General features: G+C 45.0%; 1 protein-coding gene across 1 annotated transcript in view; it reads left to right on the forward strand.

The window, feature by feature from the left end:
• Positions 1–22,500, forward strand: part of dock4b (dedicator of cytokinesis 4b) — a 144,905-nt gene that overhangs the window by 73,940 nt on the left and 48,465 nt on the right. The window contains exons 13-20 of the mRNA XM_080851705.1: positions 7,177–7,302; positions 10,607–10,731; positions 11,425–11,587; positions 15,172–15,278; positions 18,752–18,905; positions 20,441–20,538; positions 20,674–20,757; positions 21,585–21,685. Of these exons, the coding sequence (XP_080707831.1) occupies positions 7,177–7,302; positions 10,607–10,731; positions 11,425–11,587; positions 15,172–15,278; positions 18,752–18,905; positions 20,441–20,538; positions 20,674–20,757; positions 21,585–21,685 (958 nt within the window). The remainder of the gene's footprint in view (positions 1–7,176; positions 7,303–10,606; positions 10,732–11,424; positions 11,588–15,171; positions 15,279–18,751; positions 18,906–20,440; positions 20,539–20,673; positions 20,758–21,584; positions 21,686–22,500) is intronic.

The following is a 22,500-nucleotide window of genomic DNA, read 5'->3' on the forward strand; positions in this document are numbered from 1 at the left end:
ATATCTCCGTACACTCCTCCGGTAACAAAAAAAAAACAAGAAAAAAACATTTCCATATTCTCTCAGAAAATGGCGTCTTTATACAGCTTGAGAAAATCAATGAGTGAAGTAGATGTTATTTTTTCAGACTTTATAGAGACTTTATATCTACTATTTTGGTTAGTTCATTTGTTATGAGTTTAATTATTTATCAGAGTTACAATATTTTTGTGATTTAATGAGACTGATATATGAGTCTTTTGACGTTATTGATTTGCTGTTGTGTTGAATAGTTGATGCCTACCCAATCATTTTGACGTTATTCTGGTGCTGTCTGTGTGAGGATGGTTCCACCGCAGTGACATTATTCTGGTACCCCTGCGTGAGGACAGAACCAGTGTACCCACACCCATGGAACCAAAGAACCCTTCAGGCAGGCTGTTGTAGTAGTATTGTCTGCATGTATGTAGATAATATTATCTGACAGGGTGGTGTTGTGTTCTGTTATCACTCAATAAGAAAGCATTAACAAACGTTAAGCAGTCCAATGCTTAGCCACGTGAACAATTAGGCCATGTCAGATAGAGATTAGTGTTTTGTCAGCCGACCTTGGGGACAAGGGGTGCGCTGGTGTGCTGCTCTAGCGGTTCAAATGTCTGTTGATGAGCCAGGCTGGAAAACGTTTGGGGTTCCATGGCTGCAGTTGGCTGTGCTGTGTTCTGATGTTCCGATGCAGGTCAGTGGAAACCGGTTGGCTCTGACTTGCTTCGTTGCTCCCGGTGACCTGGTCGGGGTGTAGTCCAGCTCAAATTAGGTTACAGTTACAGTCACTGGAAGGGATTTGAGGAGTGTGAATGGTTACGTGATGGCTTATGTTTCACAGTAAAAGTTCAGACAAACTCATCTGTGGAGTTCCAATTCTGCCTACACGGGGAACCCCTGCCTGACTGTATTAACAGCCCTTTTACCAGGCTGAAGGGTTTTATAAGGCTAATACTGGAAGAGATATCAATGTCACTTACACCTAGACACAGTGTCTTGATAAAGGAAATTATTTTGAAGAACAGTGATTTTGAGCACTGTTTTTTGAGCTGCGGTTCTCTTTTCACCTGGTTCCTCTCACGGGCTTCCCCTTTGAAAAGCTGAAATAAATAACTGTGTGAACATTTCAAATCTATGAACAGAGTGAAAACTGGGGTTAAAGCTGACCCTATAAAAATATAGCCCGTTGTTTACCATGGCCTCTAGGTTGTGATATATTAAAGCCTCACACCAATTTAATTTACAATTTGTGGTTCTAAATATCCGGTGTCTGGTTCTTTTGACACAGTACCCTCTGTGTTCTCTTGAAGCATTAGATATTCATTAGAGATTCAGAAGACGCTTTTCTCCACATCAGCCTTCTGATGCGCTCCCTAGAAACCGCATCCCATTGACACATCAGTCAAACATGTGTTATGTAAGCAGGAATCTTGCGATAATTGGCAAAGCTTAAAGCTTTAACATTATTACAAAAGACATGTAGATGGCAAATGCATGTGGAGAAGTTCAGGTTTATTCACAGAGCAAAGAAGTAGTGAGCTTATAAATAATAATGTGCACTTTTTGTTGCATGTCAAAAAGAAAGTAGTTCTAGTAAAGACAAACACCAGCCCTTAGCATACATATGCTCTTTAGGTGTAGCATAAAATTACCTTATATACGGTGACAGGTTTTAGTTTTGGGGTTAAATATGCTTCATTTAAATGCTACATATTCTTAGATATGGTGTGTGCTTTCCACTTGTGTGTGGAAAGTGTGTGACAGTAGCATTAAATCATATGGACACTGTCAGTTGATCTCAGATTGGGTTTGTGAGGTTCAGTGTATAAAAGCAGGGTAGTAAACCAGGTGTTTTAAGAAGCAGACAAGAATAAGAACATGTAGGTAGATTAAGGTGAGCATGTTTAAGTGTGTGTGTGTGGCAGGTGGAGGATGTGTTACAGCTGGTTCTGTGTGTCCACGTAGTGATCTCTCCTGGCATCTGTGTGTGTGTGTCTCGCCGAGCGCCCTGTAATGGTTGGGCCTTGTCTCCGGCCTGTCAGTGGCCACATCGATACCCTCTCCTCACCCCCAGCGCACGCTCACAAAAACAGGCAAATGATGTGGCTGCGGCTCAATGGATTTCGATAGGAGCGGACAGGAGAGGGAGGTCCCAGAGCTCCACTGCTTATCTGCAGTCCTTCGCTTTTTTCCCCTCCTTTTCAGTGGGTTTTTCCTTGCTTTCTCTCTCTCTCTTAGTCCTCCTCTCTCTCTCTTTTACTCTCACTCTCTCTCTGTCTGTCTGTTTCTTTACCCCCTCTCTCTTCTCTTTGCTCTCTCTCCTCCTTCTCTTTCTACCTCTCCCTCCTTTTTTCTTTTTCTCTCTCCTTCGCTTTCATACTCTCCCTCCTTTTTTCTCCTCCTTCTCTTTCTACCTCTCCCTCCCTCCCACCCTCTCTCTCTCTCTCTCTCTCTCTGTCTCTCTGAAGGCACTGCTTAATTGCGTGCTGCAGTCACAGGCTGGGAATATTGAATAAGCGGGAGCGCAGGGCAAGGGAAAGCATTAATTAAGCTGACTGACATAAAGTCGTTCTTTTTTTCTTCTCTCTCTTTTTTTTTTTTTTTTTGTTCCACCCCCACCCTTTCCCTGACAGTCGCAAAAGCTGCTGCGACGAAGCATGTCGAGACAAGAACAAGCCCACCAAGATCTAAACAATGCGAACAACAGCCAAGCGCAAAATCCTCGTCCAGGGAATTATAGGGAGAAAAGAAAAAATAAATAAAAGAAGACATTCATTTGCTGGCATTAAATTGATAAGCAAGGAAATTCAAATGAGATCCAATTATAAAAACGGCAAAAAAAAGAAGATGCAATGTGATAGTGATAGTCCTCTGAGAAGGGTATTAAGTGTTATTAGAAAACATTGGCAGTAATCTGCTGTCATATCATTGCATGCAGACTGATGAGGCAGGCAGGATAGGGCATAGGGAAGTGTCTATTAAGCCATCTTTGATTGGGATTAGTGCGGTCTATGCGGCTGAGACAGAGCAGCCTAGGAAGGCTGGGATGCATGCAAAAGGCCTGGGAACGCGTTAGTGAACATGAGGGAGTCAGCAAGCGAAGTCTCTCTGTGTGGGTGTGTGTGTGTGGGTGTGTGTGAGACAGTGTGTGTGAGAGAGAGAGAGAGAGAGAGAGACAGAGAGAGAGAGAGAGAGAGAGTGTGTGTATAGCTATTATCAGACATGCACAGAAGTCCTGAAATAGTCTAGATATTAGCTGAAGGGGCTGTATGCCAGAATGCCAATGTCTGAATGAAATGTGATTGCCTGCTTATGTCACCGCTTCTCACGGCCCCTGTTTGTCCACTGCCCCCCTGACGTGCCACAGCCTGCTGGGGGCTTTGGCAAGGTGCAAGTGCTAACTCCTCTGTCTTCCACTCCCGTGGTGAATGGGCGAGCTGACACTCACACTCAAACCCGTCAGCCATTACGTATCGCACGTACAACTGAAGAACCTGAAGTGTGTTGAGTTCTATGAAAGAGAGGGAGAAAGAGAGAGGGAGAAAGAGAGAGAGGGAGGGAGAGGGGGAGAAGAACAGAGAGAGAAGAACAGAGAGAGAGAGAGAGAGCTATTGAATGCTGATTACAGAATTAAAAGTGTTTCCCAGTCTTCACATGCGTGTACACACACACACACACACACACACACACACACACACACACACACACACACACACACACACACACACACACACACACATTCATAATTAACACTACAGCTGGCTCTTCATTATGATTATTTATGAATCCTCTGTATTATTTTTGTGGTTTTGGCTGCCATGACTGATTATTTCATCCAGGTGTGCACCACCTTGTTAAAAAACTACTGGGTCTTTTTTCTCAGCCATCATCTAACCCCATCATCCCCCCCCCCCCTCCCCCTCTGTCTCATTTCCTGACTGCTATCCTGTGAAATGAAGGCACTAGAAGCAGATACATTTCTAGTTCTCCTCCTGCACTCTACAGCGCTAGCTGCTTATTAGTGACCTGTCAGTAGCTGCAGAGATGGACCGCCACCTGATCCCTGTGCACACAGAAACCCTGACCCAAGAGGGAGGTTTTCTCTAGTTCTTCTTCTGCACATTCTAGCACAAGCAGCTATGCAGGGACCTGCCTAGACCTGCACAGAAAGAGCACCAATTGGTCCTGAAGCTGGCCTCAACATAGATGTCTTCTCATCCCCTCCTTACCCTGAGCTGTGACTGAGATAAACAGCTTGAACCCCCACCCCTCCCCTCCACACACACACACACACACACGCGCACACACACACACACACACACACACACACACACACATACACACACATACACACACATACAACAGTTAACTGCTAGTGCATTACAATAAGCTTCATCCAGCCAGCTGAATTAATGCAGGAGAGCTGCTTAATTGGAGGCTAATGCATGCGCTCCTGGATGAGCGCCAACATTCCTCAGCTTGGAAGTGCATCCCGACCCCACACACTCACACACACACACACACACACACACACACACACACACACACACACACACACACACACACACACACACACACACACACACTGCTATTCAGAATGAATGGTTCCCCTGGCGACAAGCTGGGTGAACCTGAGTAGCTCAGCTCTCTCTGCGGTGGATCAGATGATTCTACCCTGGGGGGAGGAGGGGGTGACCTGGAAGTTAAACACAGCATGGGACACAACAGAGAGAGGTCAAGGGATGGAGAAGTTGAAACCAGGTAAGGGATACTGAGAGGGAAAAAAGAGAGGGAAAGAGAAAGAGAGAGAGAAAGAGAAAGATAAAGATAAAGAAAGAGGTGGCATTCTATAATAGAGAGTATAGGATATTTAAAGGAAGAATAATTTGAGGTGGTTCTAGGCAATTCAAAAACGATGAAGCTGGACCTCTGAAATTGTCCATTCAAAACATCCGATTCACCTCCGTATGTCTTTTTCTGCATTTCACCACTGCTCACTTTGTCGATCTGTCTCCCTCTCTCTCCCTCTCTCTCTCTCTCTCTCTCTCTCTCTCTCTCCCTTTGCTTCACTCTCTTTTCATCTTGACATGCAGGTCGATTTAGGCTCTTGACTTCAACAAGCTCACACAGACAGTTTACCGCACCAGTGATTCTTTCTGTGCCTGTGCCCTCAGTGCCAGACTAATTAAGAAGCCTTGTTCCCACGGCCGCGTCTCCAAACAGGGGGGCTTCTTTACAGAGGGAATATGACTTCTTTTTTAATAAAATCCATGAATATTACCTGCTAGGTATAACACAAATAGAATTGGGCAGAATGTCATGACTAGTAATGAGAGTTCTAACCAGAGGAAGTGATATGGGGTTATTCTATTATTTTTTCAAATTATGTCAAAGTGCAGACTGTACGTAAAATTATTCATTTTATCATTACATACTGGTTGCTGCAGTGTGACAAATCATGACCTAGAAGCATGGCTAACACTCAAGGGAGTGTAGAGAATGGCATTACTCTTCATCTAAGCACCCAGGAGGCCAGGGCTAGACTCAGGCACTTTTGTGGTTCTGACATGCTGTGATATTTTTGAACTTTAAACTTTAAACAGTCGTTCCAAAGTTTAGGTGCAATAATATGTAAGTAGTATGCATGTCATGTTTGAATTTTGATGTATAATTTTACTTCGAAGAGTATTGTCAAAAACATGAACCACACTGATGGAAAATCCTGGAAAATATTGGGTGGTGGGACAAACACCACTGTTTTCATTCACCACTGTTAGTTCTAGCTACATATTACTCTACATCTCGTTGTCCTTGGAAAAGCTTGATTAGAAAAAATATTCCCGTTCTCAAATGTATGTGTATTACGATCTACTACCATCGACTTACAAATGGTAGGGCTCGCCTCAAAAATAAAGGAATTATATTTGGGTGGAGTTTTGTTTACAGTGGACTTTCTCCCAAGTGGTCCGTCTCCTCCCTTAAAGCCACATGTAATGACGAGATCTTAAGCATGTAATTAGAACAACTAATGAAGGGTTGGTTGTTTATACTGTCCTTTTGGGGCTGTGACTGAGAGATGTACGTACATACCTGAAAATTTCACTAATTGTAGGTACATTTAAAAAAACAGTCATATTATTTGACAGTGTCTTAATCTGAAGAAAAATCCTTTAGGGCTATTGTTGCGTCAGTGTGATAATGTGGTGAGAAGCTGGGATTTGAGATTCCAGGCAACGATGCAGCTGATTTCAGGTTAAAGTTAATTTGCTACTGAGCAAATCCATTCATTGCACATGGTTTGATTTAGCCAAGTTAGCGCCGTTCATCAACAGTTGTAGCCTATCAAAAGTTCGACAGATTTGCCTCAGTTTATCAGTAGTGTACGGGGGAGAGAGTGAAGCCCAGCAGGGCTCGCAGACAGGCTCTTGTTAGGTCCGTCAAGGCGGTGGTGTATGTGGGTAATTGTGCTGGATAATTGCAGCCCAGGAGTTGGTGAGAGTTTGGGCATACTGTGAGATTTCACCTTAAAGAGTTTTAAGCCCTGCCTGGAGCGTGCGTGCGTGCGTGCGTGCGTGCGTGCGTGCGTGCGTGCGTGCGTGCGTGCGTGCGTGCGTGCGTCCACGCCTGCGTGTATGTGTGTGCGTGTGTGTGTGTGTGTGTGTGCTTGCGTGTGTACACAATTTGTCAGTTTGGACAGCAGTGTCAGCTTGTCCTTGAAGACTCTTGCCAAACTGTCTCCCATGGTGTGTGTGTGTGTGTGTGTCTGTGTAGAACGCAGTGTGCATGTGACAGTTTCCGACCGAAATATGAACTGAAACCAGAAAGTGTCATTCAAGTTTATTTGTCAGGGCTGGCAGACCTGGTGTCCTTCGTGTCTTTGAACGATTTACACTTCAACTTTGCTGACTCTCTGCTGACATCCTCTCTCTTTTTCTCTCTTTCTGTGTGTGTGTGTGTGTGTGTGTTTGTATGTGTCTGTGTGTGTGTGTGCTGTTGCATACGAATGTGTGTGTGTGTGTGTGTGTGTGTGTGTGTGTGTGTGTGCATTTTTGCATATGAATGTTTGAATGTGTGTGTGTCTTTATGCATTTTTGCATATGAATGTGTGTGTGTGTGTGTGTGTGTGTGTGTGTGTCTGTGTGTGTGTGTGTCTAGGCCTGTCAGTGTCTCTGCAGCTGCTACACGGTGATATGGAGCAGCTGAGGCGGGAGTACATGGTGCTCTTTACCCGCGGCGTGTCCGTCACCAAGAAGCTGGGCTTCTCCGACATCATCATGCCAGGTGAGGCGCAGACATGACACCACATCAGCACAAGACTGAACCCTTGCCAAACGCATGACACAACTCTAATCATCACAGCACAACACCACGATCAAATCTCTGTATTAAATAATAACAGCATTAAATCATCACAGCTTTGAAATCACCAGAGACATGACACAACTCTAATAGTCACAGCATCTAATCATCTCAGCTATAAAATGAGATCAAATCTCAGTATTAAATAATAACAACATTAAATCATCACAGCATTGCATCACCACAACTCTTATCATCACAACATAACACTGCAGCAAATCATCAGCTAGTAAATCATCATCTAGCAAATCAGTCTGGACTTTCTTCATGGTATATTTACCACAAGCACTACTATCCTCCCAAACACGGATTCACCCACAAGCATCCCTTCAAGTGCAAACCTCACCCCCACCCACCCTCTGATTAAACTGATTAACAGTAATGCAACCTGTGCAGAAACTGGGCTTTTCTTACTCCACAGCTGTCGCAAAATCCATCACGATCACTGACTGTGACCGTAGCCACCATCACTATAACCATGACAACCACCACCATCAGCACCATTTTAGGCATTATGCATGTCAGCATTATGCCCACCCAACCCAGTAATCCACCACTCGTACACCACAGCACCACCCTCACTATCACCATCACCAAGGCCACCACATGTACAAAAGCAGTCTGATCATCTTGCACATCACCTTCGCCAACACATCATCCCACACACCAACATGTCGCTTCCCTAATCTAAGCAACTCGAGCAAACCATCACACCTGCCAACACATAACTGCCCTTATCAGTGAGAAACACCATCCTTCCCACACGGCCCCCAGATGCCTCTCTCTTCCCATTACAGGAGGCTGGGTAGCCCCCCTCTCCAACCTTTGGAGACCTCAGTCCCTCAGTCAGTCTGCCAGTCAATGACTGAGTGACTGGGCATCTCAGGGGGACAGAGAGCCTAGTGACCTTTCTGAAATGAGAAATGATATGTGAAAGGAGTGGGCATGAATGGTGCATAACACAAACCATTGACGTAGGCTTCCCATTCACTTCTGCTTTGTGGTTAGTCCATTATTTAATGGTCCATGCGTGTTTGTGTGTGTGTGTGTGTGTGTGTGTTTGTGTGTGTGATTCCAAGACTGTGACTTTCGGCAGACTGCTTTCTTTCAGAGGGGATGCTTTAGGGGATGTCTTCAGGCTCTTGCTCGTCCTTCTGTGTGTGTGTGTTTGTGTGTGTTGTGTGTGTGTGTGTGTGTGTGTGTGTGTGTTTGTGTGTGTTGTGTGTGTGTGTGTGTGTGTGTGTGTTTGTCCTTCATTAAAAGCCCATCCACCCCACACTCATTCCTTCTCATCCCTCATCCCTTTCCGTTCTTTATTCTCCTGCTGTCTTTCACCAGCTCACCCACACCTACTAGTTTATTGTGTACAATCACCACAGCAACTCCTTATCAACAACTAGTCGTGACCCCGCAGCAGCAGATCTGTGTGTGAGGGTTTGAGCGTGCTCAGACAGGAGGCATTGGCACTTCCTCTTGCATGCAACTGGCTGACCACAGGGGGGTCTGGTGCCCGAAGGCCGGAAGAGGCGGGCCTTGCCCAGCACAGATGGCCGCGGTTGCCTCGGCGAGCCGCTTCTCCAAACTCCCAGCTATTTTGGTCCCCACGGTGACGCCACGTGCTGCTTTGCTCTGCAGTGCTGCTTCCGTCACCCCCCCCCCCCCCCCCCCAGCACAGCACAGTACAGCACAGCACAGCTTCCCGTCTATTACAGGCCTCAAGAACGAAGGGGGTGCTTAAGGTGTTCCGCTCTACTCTGCTCAGTAATTACACACACACACACACACACACACACACACACACTGAAACACACGCACACAAACACACACAGACATATGTACACACTTATGCAATCCAGAGCACAAAGACAGACATATGCATACACACACATACATACAGACACACACAAACACACACACAAGCCATGTGACTTTTGTACATGCTTTTACACCCCTCTTATAAATACCTGCAATGTCCCTTACCCTGAAAATACACGTTTGGGGCAAAATGTGCCTCTTGATCAAATATTCATTTGCACTCCTTGCATAGCTGATCAAGCAGCTGAATCAGATGTACCCTGTCAGTAAAGATAGAGATGCCTCTTTAAGGTGAAGATAAATGTGCTGATGTGTGTGTCTGTGTGTCTGTGTGTCTGTGTGTCTGTGTGTTTGTGTGTGTGTGTGTGTGTGTGTGTGTGTGTGTGTGTGTTGATGAGAGAGTAACTGCTGAGGCAAAGCAATTTGGCTCCAGTGGAAACATGAGAGAAAAGCACATAATTTCACAACCACACTACTGCAAAGGTGTGTGTGTTTGTGTGTTTGTGTGTAGGTATTTCACTGGGTGTGTAAAAGTGCTGTCACAGTAAAAATGTCTGTCACAGGAAACACCTGCCCTCCTTGTAAGAGCTTTGTGTGTGTGTGTGTGTGTGTGTGTGTGTGTGTGTGTATGTGTGTGTGTGTGTGTGTGTGTGTGTGTGTGTGCTGTCACTGGGGCATGACCATGCCATGTGTATTCTGCAGGACTAGCTTTTCTAAATCCTCTCTCTTTCTCTCTCTCTGTCTCATGCACAACTTGTCAAACATGTTGTAGCACTCATCTCAATACTGTACCTCTGGTTGTGTTCTCTTTGCAGACACCTTTTCCAGAGCATCCACATCCAACATCATGTGCTCTTCTCTGTTCAATAGAAATCACGTGTGGTAGTAACAGAAGTATGGGGATTGTCCACAGGTGATCATCTGTCCAGGCTAGAAATTGTAAGGAACAGTGTTAGAGTTTCAGACCAGCCCTTCAGCAGCTACACAACATGCTTCCAATAGGGCAATGAGAGACAAAACAGAGTTAATTTGTAAAGAGAGAAAGACCAAGAGAAGTACTAGGTAAGTACTAGAAATAGGCGTATTGGGATTGGGACAAGAGTGCCTCTGAATTACAGGGAGAGGGATGAAATGTGACCTGTCCTTATTAGAATGCCAGAGAGGGAGAACTCTTGGAACTTGGACACTGACCTCACCAGATGGTCCTGCTCCCATGTCTTAGACAGAAGCACACACTAGCCAGTCAATCAAGGCCAGAGGGCACGTCTCACGCTGCTGTGGCACAAGCCTCAAATCTAACCTTGTTTGTGTGTGTGTGTGTTTGTGTGTGTGTGTGTGTGTGTGTGTGTGTGTGTGTGTGTGTGTCTGTGTGCGTGTGTGCGTGTGTGCGCGCGTGTGTTCCCTCATGAAGGCGAGATGCGAAACGACCTCTACATTACCTTGGAGAGGGGGGAGTTTGAGAAGGGGGGCAAGAGCGTGGCCCGCAACGTAGAGATCACAGTCTACGCCCTCGATATTGACGGACAGATCCTGAAGGTGACCTCTTCTCTCTTCCCATTATTTATCTTCCCCCTTTCACACTTTCTCACTCTTAACAGTAAGTTGTCGAACAACATTTGGGCCATAAAACATAGATTTTGATCAATGGTAAATTAACGAGTGTGCAGTGAAATGTTTGGCGTGGTGTTAGCGATAAGTGTGCACCCATATGTTTTCACACACGCCAGCCAAAGTGAGCCAGTTCATAGAGTTATGTGGGGATGTACAATAAGGACTGTAGACCTCTTTGACAGTTAAAAATATGACAAAAATCTGTTGCATCCGCCATTGGGACACAGTGAGGACATGCTTAAGAAACGAAATTGATGTAATGAGACATTGAATGTGCGGGTATTGAGCAGAGAGTATTGTTGTGAAACGCTGAACATGACTGATGACCGAGAGCACAGAGTGAATACCTGTCTGGTCATACCATGCTCAGGAGTTATGTGGATGTACAGTGTAGGTTGCATGCTGTGTGATGACTCATAGGTGAGTGGGGTTGAGGTTGGTGGTTGTCTATAAATGGACAGATTGGCCGTCACTAGCCAGATAAAAGCTGAATATGGTGACAGATTCTGGAGACGATATACCTCCCTGCAGTCAACCAGACAGCCTGCATGCAAATACCTCATGCCTCCTCGTTCATGTTCTTCTCTCTCTGTGAATGTGCATTTGTGTCCCTCACAGGGCCAGGTGGCTGCGGGTGCAGGAGAGCCTGGTGGGGATGAGTACCACTCGTTTGTGCTCTACCACAACAACAGCCCTCGCTGGAGCGAGCAGATCAAACTGCCCATCCCCGTGGACATGTTCAGAGGCTCGCACGTACGCTTCGAGTTCAGACACTGCTCCAGTAAGACCTACAGGCCTACTAACACACACATGTGCACACATAACCTACACACGAACGCACACATACCCTAAGCAACCATATGCACACCTGCGCTATGTTCCATTTTCCCTACCTACCGTACCTACCGTACCTATACTTATACGCAGTACACAGTACACACAAGATTCTCAGCAGGTGAGTGCTGTTCCAAATCTAATGCTCCGTGGTGCACTTACCGGAAATTACGATCGCGACAAGCCCAGCGTTCGTCTTTTTCGAGCTGAGCGGCTCTGCCTGGGTCCGCCTCTTCCGCTACGTTGACATGATGGCGGCCGTTGAGTGTGGAAAGTGTACCCTGGTTCCACACTCAGCGTTTTGACCGTTATGAGTACAGATACGGGTCCTTTGGGTATACTTCTTTTCGACGCGGAAATGGGAAATCGGAAAACGGAACACCCTACATACCCAAACTAAGGATGGTAGGTACGGAGGGTATGGACAACGGAACAGAGCGCAGGTCCTAAACACAAACGCACGCACGCAAGCACTGGCAGTGAATACTGCCTCACATGCAAACTCTGTCATGTACCCTCACCTAAGGTAAAATCACGTTCACACACAAACACAAACATACACACACACACACACACATTCACATACATACACACAGACACACTCTCACACAGAGACACACACACACACACAGAGAGACACACGCACACTTACAGCACATACTGACATACTTACAAATACTCGCTTACTCATGCATGTTCACATACAGTAAAGCCCAGAGACACATGTGCACGTGCACACACACACGCACACACGCACACACACAGCAGTAAGTTAAAAACCTGTCCTGTTCCGGTGTGCCTACTTAGCATCCTTTGGCTTTCCACTGACAGGCACGCAGGCGAGGGCTGTGATAAAAATATCCTGGGACGTGGCTGACACACACACACACAGACACACACACACAAACACACACACACACACACCGCTGACCCAGGGAAGCTTGCTACCGCTCCCGCTCCGAAGCGATGCAATGCCAGAATGCTGCTCCAAAATAGACCCTCAGTAACTGGGCTGGGAGGCAGCATCTTGGATTAGTGGTGAAGGCAAGTCATGCATGTCGATGAGGTCTGTTCAGAGGAACATCACTTCTCTCTCAAGATGCCGTCCCAGCAAGGCTCTCACTGCCTCTCCTTAAGTAGAGGGGAGAAGGAGGTCTTTATTTCCTCTCCTCCCGAGAGAATCATTAGAGCGTGGTTCCGGAAAGGCTTTCAGAGATCTTGGTTTAGGCAGGGAGAGAGAGAGAGGGTGAAAGAGAAAGAGGTAAAGAGAAAATGAGAGAGAGAGAGAGAGAGAGCGATAAAGAAAATGAATATCTGCCTTGCTACAAAGTTCTGAAAAAAGATTTTCAAAAACCTTCCGTGCTGAGATTCTGTGTCTGGAGTCATAGATATCCATGTAGAAACCAACCTGCCTCATCTGTCAGATTTCTGAGCAGAGACTTAAGTCAGAGCCTGACTGAGGCAATTTACGGGCGACCTATAGTATAGCGAACTCATACCCTAGGAACCGCGGAATCCATTCATCCATCCATTTAAGTTTTTAAAGATCTGCAGTTTGATGCGTTGTACAAAAAGAGAAGCGGTAAACTTGGCTAGTTTTGCTTGTAAATAATTTTTATTTTCTGTTTTATTATGAACGTTTTAATCATCGCATTGTGTCTATGGTTACCGTGCAGTATGAGTAGCGAGGTCAGGAGATGAGCTTATCAGGGGGAGAGAGTGAGCGAAGCCTGGCTTGTTCGAGGGATTTAGGGGGATGTGGAGACTACTGAAGCAGAAAACAAGCAGAGTGAAAGGCTGACAGAAGTGAAGGGGTGTAGCCTGGCAGCGCTGATGTTTAGGGGGAGCGAGGAGGACCTCCACCCTAATCAGCTGAACACACTTCCTATGCAGAGCTTCAAAGATTCAGTTCAGAGCACACACACACACACACACACACACACACACACACACACACACACATGCACACACACGCACACATGCACACACAAACACATGTATGCCCAATCAAAGAATCACATGTGCAGTCATACGCACACATACACACACGCACACACACAAACACATGTTAACCAAGTCAAACAAAGAAACAGATGTGCAATCACACACACACACACACACACACACACACACACACACACACACACACACACACACACACACACACACACACACACACACACACACACACACACACACACACACACACACAAACATTTATACATATGCACGTGTAGACACACACCAAAACATACTGTTTGGACTTTCATGCAAACAGATGCACTTTCCCACATACACTTACAATTAAAGAGATTAACTGATAGTCTAGAAGTAGGCTCTCTCACTTACTGTCACATACCCTCACACTCATCACACTCACACAATATTACATAGGGCATCATACACTCATATACAAATGATTCGTGATGAACAAAATAGAAAAGCCCAGCAGTGGGATGTGTGTGTAACTGAATGTGCAGGTAGTTTTCATCTAAGTAGCATTAGTGTGGGAGTAAGAATTAGTCACCTTGGCAGAGAGAAGACTATGTGTTTTAGAAAGGTGCCTTTATTTAAGAAGTCCTGATTTGCATATTTGACCGTGTGTGTGTGTGTGTGTGTGTGTGTGTGTGTGTGTGTGTGTGTGTGTGTAGGGGGCGATGTGTCAGAAAGTGTGAGTCAGACAAATTTCTGCCATTTTAACCCCCTCTGTCAAACCAACTTTTAAAGCCCCTGAGAACAGATTTACATGCGCGCACACACACACACACACACACAAGCTCTATCTCTCTCTCCCATAGCTGAAGAGCCAGCCCTTGGCAGGGCTCCAGACTAACTGTCTCAGTTGGTTGCATCAGCACATTTTAATGGTACCAATCAATGATCTTGCAATATCTTGTTTATGAAGTTTATCATTCTATTTTTTACTCTATTTGTATTCTACTTGCACCATGAAGTTTTAACTTGCACTCTCTCGAAAAATGGTACCCTGGAGCCCTGCCTGCATGTGGTACACACCACAGGCCCAGATTCACACATGACACAGATAACACATGCTCACACACACAACCTCTCTCAACACACAATCAATTAAAAGCCACATGAGTAATGCCTGCTGCATTATGTGAAACTACATAGAATCACTAATAACACATGCTCACATGCACAACCCCTCTCCACACACCATCAATGCTGTAGGCCATATGAGTAATGCCTGCTGCATTATGTGAAGCTGCATGTTATCATTAATAACACATGCTCACACACACAACCTCTATCCACACACCATCGATGCTGAAGGCCACATGAGTAACGCCTGCTGCATTACGTGATACTACATGTTATCACGTTTATCTGTTGATTTTGTCCTTATTTATAAACCTCTCTCGATCACATTTGGAACTTTCTGAATTCCAGAGTGACATTTCCCCTTGCTGGCTTGACTTGCTCTATGGTCCTTGTGGGATGTGAAAGGAATGCTTTTAAGCAGGTCTGTACAGTGAGTTGACTGTCACTCATCTTCTGTCCCCCCAGCAAAAGACAAAGGAGAGAAGAAACTCTTTGGCTTCTCCTTCGTACCGCTCATGCAGGAGGATGGCAGGACTCTACCTGATGGCACCCACGAGCTCATCGTGCACAAGGTACGACATGTTATTAAGTCTTATAACCCTTCAGACTGCCCACAAGCTCATTGTGCACAAGGTACGACATGTTATTAAGTCTTATAACCCTTCAGACTGCCCACAAGCTCATTGTGCACAAGGTACGACATGTTATTAAGTCTTATAACCCTTCAGACTGCCCACAAGCTCATTGTGCACAAGGTACGACATGTTATTAAGTCTTATAACCCTTCAGACTGCCCACAAGCTCATTGTGCACAAGGTACGACATGTTATTAAGTCTTATAACCCTTCAGACTACCCACAAACTCATCGTGCAGAAGGTACGACATGTTATTAAGTCTTATAAGCCTTCAGACTACCCACAAACTCATCGTGCAGAAGGTACAACATGTTATTAAGTGTTATAACCTTTCAAGGCACCGATAATATCGCTTAATAATAACCTTAAATATACTAAGGTTCAGACTGAAACATGTTTGCTGAATACAATTGTATAGTAATGTTGTTTAAGACTTTTATAAATGACAATATAAAACTTTTATATGACAATAGAACACATGGGTCTGAAATAGGCTCTTAATGTCTTATTTGCTGTAAAATAGCTGGGGCAAGCTCTCACCAACGTACCCAAAGAAGCTACTGTTAAGCCATGTGTGTGGCTTGCTGACCCAAAATCTCAATACATCTGACAGTTAGGAGCAACTGCAAAGATACTGAGATATTACTCACAGTCATTCTCAAACTTTGCTTCTTTCTCTCGCTTCATTTCCATTCATGTATGGCTCTGCAGGAACTCATCTGCAGCCCCCCCCCCCCCACCCTCTCCGCTAGACATTATTAATCAAATCCAGGGATGTTGATTTGTTTCTGTGGCGATGAGCAGCACGCAAGCATGCCTGTTAGCATTCAGCACGGTGAAGCCCTCCAGAGGAGCTGGCCTTAAGGCATGGCCAATTACAGACTGTAGCAGCAGGGCTTGGCTACAGCGCTCCAATTGCTTCCTGTGGACTTTGTCAGATCAGAGACGACCTTTATCCACTATTTCTCATTTCCCCTCTCTCCCTCTCTCTTTCTCTCACTCTCTCTCTCGCACCCCTCTTTGTCAGTGGTCCTGTTGCCGTCTGTCCCCAGGCATCCCCCGCAGCCATATCCCAGGATGCCTTTCTTCATGCCAAGAAAAGGCTCATTAGGAAGCCTATGCTTTTAACACTCATCTGTAAAGTTCGTTTTTTGCGACGTAGCAGAGGAATTCACTGGCCCCACCTCAGCAGGGTTTGATTGACAGCTATCACAGCCGCTTGATGATCGCCTTCACTGCTCTCTTCTCAGCCATTGGATGAAAGCCAGGCAGCCAGCCAAGTTTGGTTATGTTGCATTTGTATGAGCCAGGTTGCTGCTTTAATGGAGTAGAAACTCATATGCCAGGGGGTAAGAGACGCATCCATGTGTTATTTCTGACAATTAGAAACAAAATGACCAATAAAAAGCCGGGACATTATCTCAATATCCTGAATGCAGCACAAAGAGTCAAAATGCTGCCAGTACAACAGAAAGTGTGGCACCTGGTCACCCTTATTGTAGGGCACATTCACAGACACACACACAGGCACACACACGCGCACACAGACACACACACACTCATGCACAGGCACACATACACTCATGCACAGGCACACATACATACACTCCCACTGTATGTGCGCACACAACTCATATATTTAATGTATATGTACAAACATACATTACAAACTATGTACTATAAAATAGATACCGTGTTGCTCACACAACATATAGACAATAAACATCTACACGCAAACACTCACTCATACACATACACTCACTCTCACACACCACAAAGTTACATCCATATATTTTGCAGAACAAAATGCCTTCATTTGCAGTGTTTCTTATAACATTTAGAGAGCGATAACAGCAGTATTATGACTACATAATTGAATTCGCCCTGAAGAAGCAAAACACATAATGAATGTTTTCAGTTATAATTGCATTGTAAGAATGTCAAATCATAATTCCTCTGTAATGTATAATGAAATGACATGGTAGTTTAGGCTGACGAATAGTGGTCTGGTCAGAGAGACATTACCAGAACCCAGACAAAGCACACAGAGACACAGCACAAACACACAAACACACAAACACACAAACACACAAACACACAAACACACAAACACACAAACACACAAACACACAAACACAGACACACACGCTCAAACACGTTTGTCACTGACTCTATAATTAGACCCAATGCGCCTCTTTCCCTTTGAATCTGTCGGGAAACTCAGTGAATCAAACAAACGGCCATCCATCATAGCAACACTTTACCAGCACCAAGACCAGGGTATGGTGGTCTTGACTGAGAGAGAAGAAGCGCTCTGTGGTCTCCCACTTACGAGAGATAAAGCTTTGAGGTTGAAGAAAAGAGTGACCCTAGTTTAGTTTAGCTCTTCTGACATGGCTGGATCAAAGCTACGGTAGGCGTTCCAGACTCTCTCATCCTGGTGCAGCAGGAAGAAAAACAAACAAACAAACCAACTTCACTGGCTGCCCATGCATCACTGTTAACCAGTGAGGTTTACTTGGCATCAGTGGATCCTCTGAATGCGCAGGGCAGGGGACCAGCATCGTTCTTTAGTTCACAGACGTGGAGTTTCTGTTTGTTTTTCCCTCGTCTCATCCGGCTCCCCCTCATCCCGCTCCCCCCCATCCCCATCCCGCCCCCCCCCCCCCCCCCCCCCCCATCCCCATCCCGCTCCCCCCCCCCCCATCCCCATCCCGCTCCCCCCTCATTCAGACTGTTTTCTTCACCATGTCTGAGAAGAGGCATGGCCGTGCAGTCCTGGCCATACATCATTCTTTCACATGCCTTTGGACTGAAGCGCCCCCAATTGGAGAATTAACCTTTTTTCAATAAGGAAGAGTGAAACAAACTGGTTGACTGTGTGTGTGTGTGTGTGTGTGTGTGTGTGTGTGTGTGTGTGTGTGTGTGTGTGTGTGTGTGTGTGTGTGTGTGTGTGTGTGTGTGTGTGTGTGTGTGGCCTACATACAGAACATGTCCTTAAAATAGGGCAGTATAACCAGCCATCGTACCACTTGTAGGCCTGCACACTTAAAAACTTTACCACACCAAACTTTACCACACGGATTGTGTGCCCCTTTATATGCTTGCATTGCTGTCTATTGTCACATTTTGTACTTGGGCTTTCAGTATTTTTCCATTTCTGTGTCACTATTTATAACGTTTCAAAAAGAGACTCATGTGGAGGAGGCCATTTCTTTGTTGAATTCACCAACAAAATAATTTTTGCATTGGGCTGTTTTTGCCTTTTGTAGTAAATGTATGCATTTTAGAAGAAAAACAATTCTCTTCTTGCCTTCCTCTCCCCTCTATTTTTTTCACTCATGCACTCTTTCCTTTTATCTCTCTCTCTCTTTTCTTTCACTTCTCGTCTCCTCTCTTTCCTTGGCAGTGCGAGGACAACGTGCTCCTGCAGGACTCCACACGCTACCTCAAGCTGCCCTTCTCCAAGGGCAACCTTCCCGGCAACAACCAGGCAGTGAAAGGCAGCAAGGAGTCCTTCTGGATCACCTCCTTCCTCTGCTCCACCAAGCTCACCCAAAACGGTACGGATCAACCCAGACCAAACGGGTTAGGTCCTGGCCCGTTTTCTTAAGGCTGATTTTGTCTTGTTCTTTCCAATCTAGTCTGGTTCACCCCAGTCCGATCAGCTTCCGCCTTGTCCAGTATGGTTTAGACTAGTCCAGTTTGTTTCATGCTGCACTTGTATCCAATATAGGCTTTGTTCAACTCAGTTTAGTCTGGTTGAGTCATTTCAGTCTGGCTCCAGTCTATGCGGTCTGCTTGGTCCAGTGTGGTTTAGTCCAGTCTTGTCTGGTTCTGCCAAGTCTGCTGTAGTTCAGCCCATGCAGTCCCGACTGATTCTCTTTAGTCTGGTCAAGCTAGTTTCAGCGTGGTTATTTTCCATTCCTATCCATGTAGCCACTTTAGAGGTTTATTTTAATATTATGACGTTTTGGAGCAGATATGATCCTACAGGGAAATAGAAGGATTTGTAATCCTATTCTCCCTCCTTCTGCTAATGTCATGTCAGAGTGTCCTTGAGCGGGACACTGAACTTTGACCTCGCCTGGTCATCAGAGGTGAAGAGGTGGCAGTGGCTGTAGATGGCATGGAAAAGCATTAAAGCAAAACGGACCATGCGGTTTCTACCAAAGCACATTGGCACTTTTTGTAGAGCTTATTCGGTGTGTATGTGTGTTTGTGTGTGTGTATACAAAGGCTCCATGGTTGCTAGGCTCTGTGGTTTGTTCTCAATCAGAACCGGAACTTGGTTGCTCAAGTCCAAACCTGAGTTTTCAGGGAAAGAGGAAGAGTGAATGCTTTCATTTGTGTTGCCATGGCAGTAAAGTGTCATTGACAACAGATTTAGGCGAAAGGTACTGTGTAGTTTTGTGTGTGTGTGTGTGTGTGTGTGTGTCTGTTGTGTGTTTGTAAGTGTGTGTGTTCATCAGTGCTCTCTAAATGATTGAAAACAAATATAATTTGTTTAAAAGCCTCATTATGAGATCTGATTGTTTTATGATATTGATGTTGTGTATATCGCACTCTATTTATAAAGTGGCACAAGTACCCCATTACTACCAAGTAAATTGCAGCATCAGTAAAGACATTAATATTTAATTCAGCAGTAATGCCCATTTAACTACAGCCACTGATTTCTTTCCCCATTAAATAGAGCAGATGGGATTATCAGAAGCAGCTCTGTACTGGCCTGAAACAGAAGCAGAATGTTCTGTTTGTAGGGCTGATATTGGCTCTATTTCTCAAGTTGGATTGAATGCAGGTGGATGGGGAAGTGAGGTGAACTTGTAACATGCCAACAAAACACAAAGGCCATTGGTATTGAAACCCAGGGAGCACAGTGTGCTGATTAAGTGTGGATTATGGATTAAAGCATCTGTTGAATGAATCAATGCAAATGAATTTATTGTGTGGCAAAGTGGTTTTAGGGGCTACTCTTCTCTAGTTGTATTATGAATCAATTAAGATGTTTGGTGATGTGATCTGTGAAGTGTTTGAAGGTGAAAATCTGCATGTGGTTTGAGTCCTTTCGTGTTTCCTCTGATTTGTTCCGCAGGGGAAATGTTGGACCTGCTGAAATGGAGAGCCCACCCTGAGCGCATCAACGACAGCCTGTCCAAGCTGAAGGATATTGACGGCTCAGAGATAGTCAAAGTAGGGGAAATGCACTCTCATAAACCTGTGTTGTTATTGGTTACTGAGCCTGTCAATCTATTTCTACCCTGTTGTTATTGGATGACCTGCATGTCTGTCAGCTGTCTGATTGAATTGGGATGTTGTGCTTTGCAGTTTCTGCAGGACACACTTGACACTCTGTTTGGCATTCTGGATGAGAGTTCGCAGAGATATGGCCTGAAGGTGTTTGACTCTCTGGTAAGTAAAAAAAGACAAATAAACAAACAAACAAAAATGACATTAGCAGCATAAAAGGCCACCACGTTTTTGTCAGTTTGTACAGACAGATCCACTTTGCAGTTGTCATTAGGCAAGCCTTATACAAAAATGTCTGTGTGTCTCAATATCAAGCTGTGGTAGAGACTAGTGCTGTCTAATCTTGATGTCTTTTCCCCTTCAAGGTATGCCACAGAAATTAGTGTTCTATTTAATGATGTCATAACAGGGTTTGTGACATCATAAACAGCGCCCTTACTGTCATAAACAATATTTATATCATCCTAAAAATTGTTAGTAGACAGGCTCTTGGGGCCAGAGAAATGTGTGTGGGCTGACCTCATTAAAGCAGAGTATGCGTATGCTTTAATGTGTGTGTGTGTGTGTGTGTGTGTGTGTGTGTGTGTGTGTGTGTGTGTGTGTGTGTGTGTGTCAACAAACTCTGAGAAGCCATGATGTGTGATAATCACATACATCCAGACTGTATACAACCACTGTATAGGCATAATGCATAACGATGTATACGTCGTCTTTCCACTCACTCTGTGCAGATCATTATAGGAACCGAAATAAACCATGTAATGCCATTACCATTGAAAAACATTTAAGTCACTGACACATTACCATACAGGTGTCCTACAGTGAATACTTCCACTATTCCAACATACAAGCTGTGTCCGTTGTTGGTGTTCATTGTTGATGGTTTTCATATGAAGAGGCATTACTTTAGCAAATACATGTATTGATGCACATTCCAGCAGCCACTCAATGCTACAGTTAGCGCTGACGGTGCCTCTGCCCTCTCCTAGGTCCACATTATAAACCTCCTTCAGGACAGCAAGTTCCAGCACTTCAAACCTGTCATGGACACCTACATCGAGAGCCATTTTGCTGGCGCCCTCTCATACAGGTCTGTTTCTCTACCGAGGCAAAGACTGCGTGATGTATTACGACAGTGTGTGTGTGTGTGTGTGTGTGTGTATGCCTCTATGTTTCTGTCTGTTTCTGTCTGTCTGCATTATGTGTGCACAAAGTATGCATACACAGATGATATATAAACAGAGGTTCGTAAACTATAGTGACATCAATCAATCAGTCTATAAATCATTCGACCAATGAATCAGATCCATCATTCAGTCAGTCAGTGGCTAACAGTTCTACAATCCAACCTTTGCTGCACTTTATTGGCTATTTGGCTTTCGCCAGAATTGTGGACCAACCTTTAACCAGCAGGTCCTAGATCAGTGGGTCCTGGCAGTGGGCATGGGAAGGAGAGAGTGCTCCCCATGGCCTCACAGCACCAGAGAGGAAATGAAGTGTGAATGAGACACCTGTGCAGTGGGCCCTTGACCATGAGGCACCCCATAGGCGTGCACACACACACACACACACACACACAGACTCACACACACACACAGATATCCATGTGCCCAAGCTCACACTGAGAGACAGGAGCATGAACATATTTTCACAGTTTTTGTGATGAGAAGTGTGAGTAGTTTTAAAATGGTTATACACACACACATTCACTCACAAACACACATACACTCACACACACGCACACACTCACGCACACAGAGCTAAAACACCCCTTTTTCAAGACTTCTCAACTTCTCTCCTGAACTTTCTTTATATATTACAGCACCTCTTTACCAACAGCTAGAACACAGCCTGCCCCCAAAAGCACTGCTCCACTAAACAGCCAGACATGTTTGTTTGTTTATT

This window comes from Sprattus sprattus, assembly GCF_963457725.1.
Source record: "Sprattus sprattus genome assembly, chromosome: 14".
Taxonomy (NCBI): Eukaryota; Metazoa; Chordata; class Actinopteri; order Clupeiformes; family Clupeidae; genus Sprattus; species Sprattus sprattus.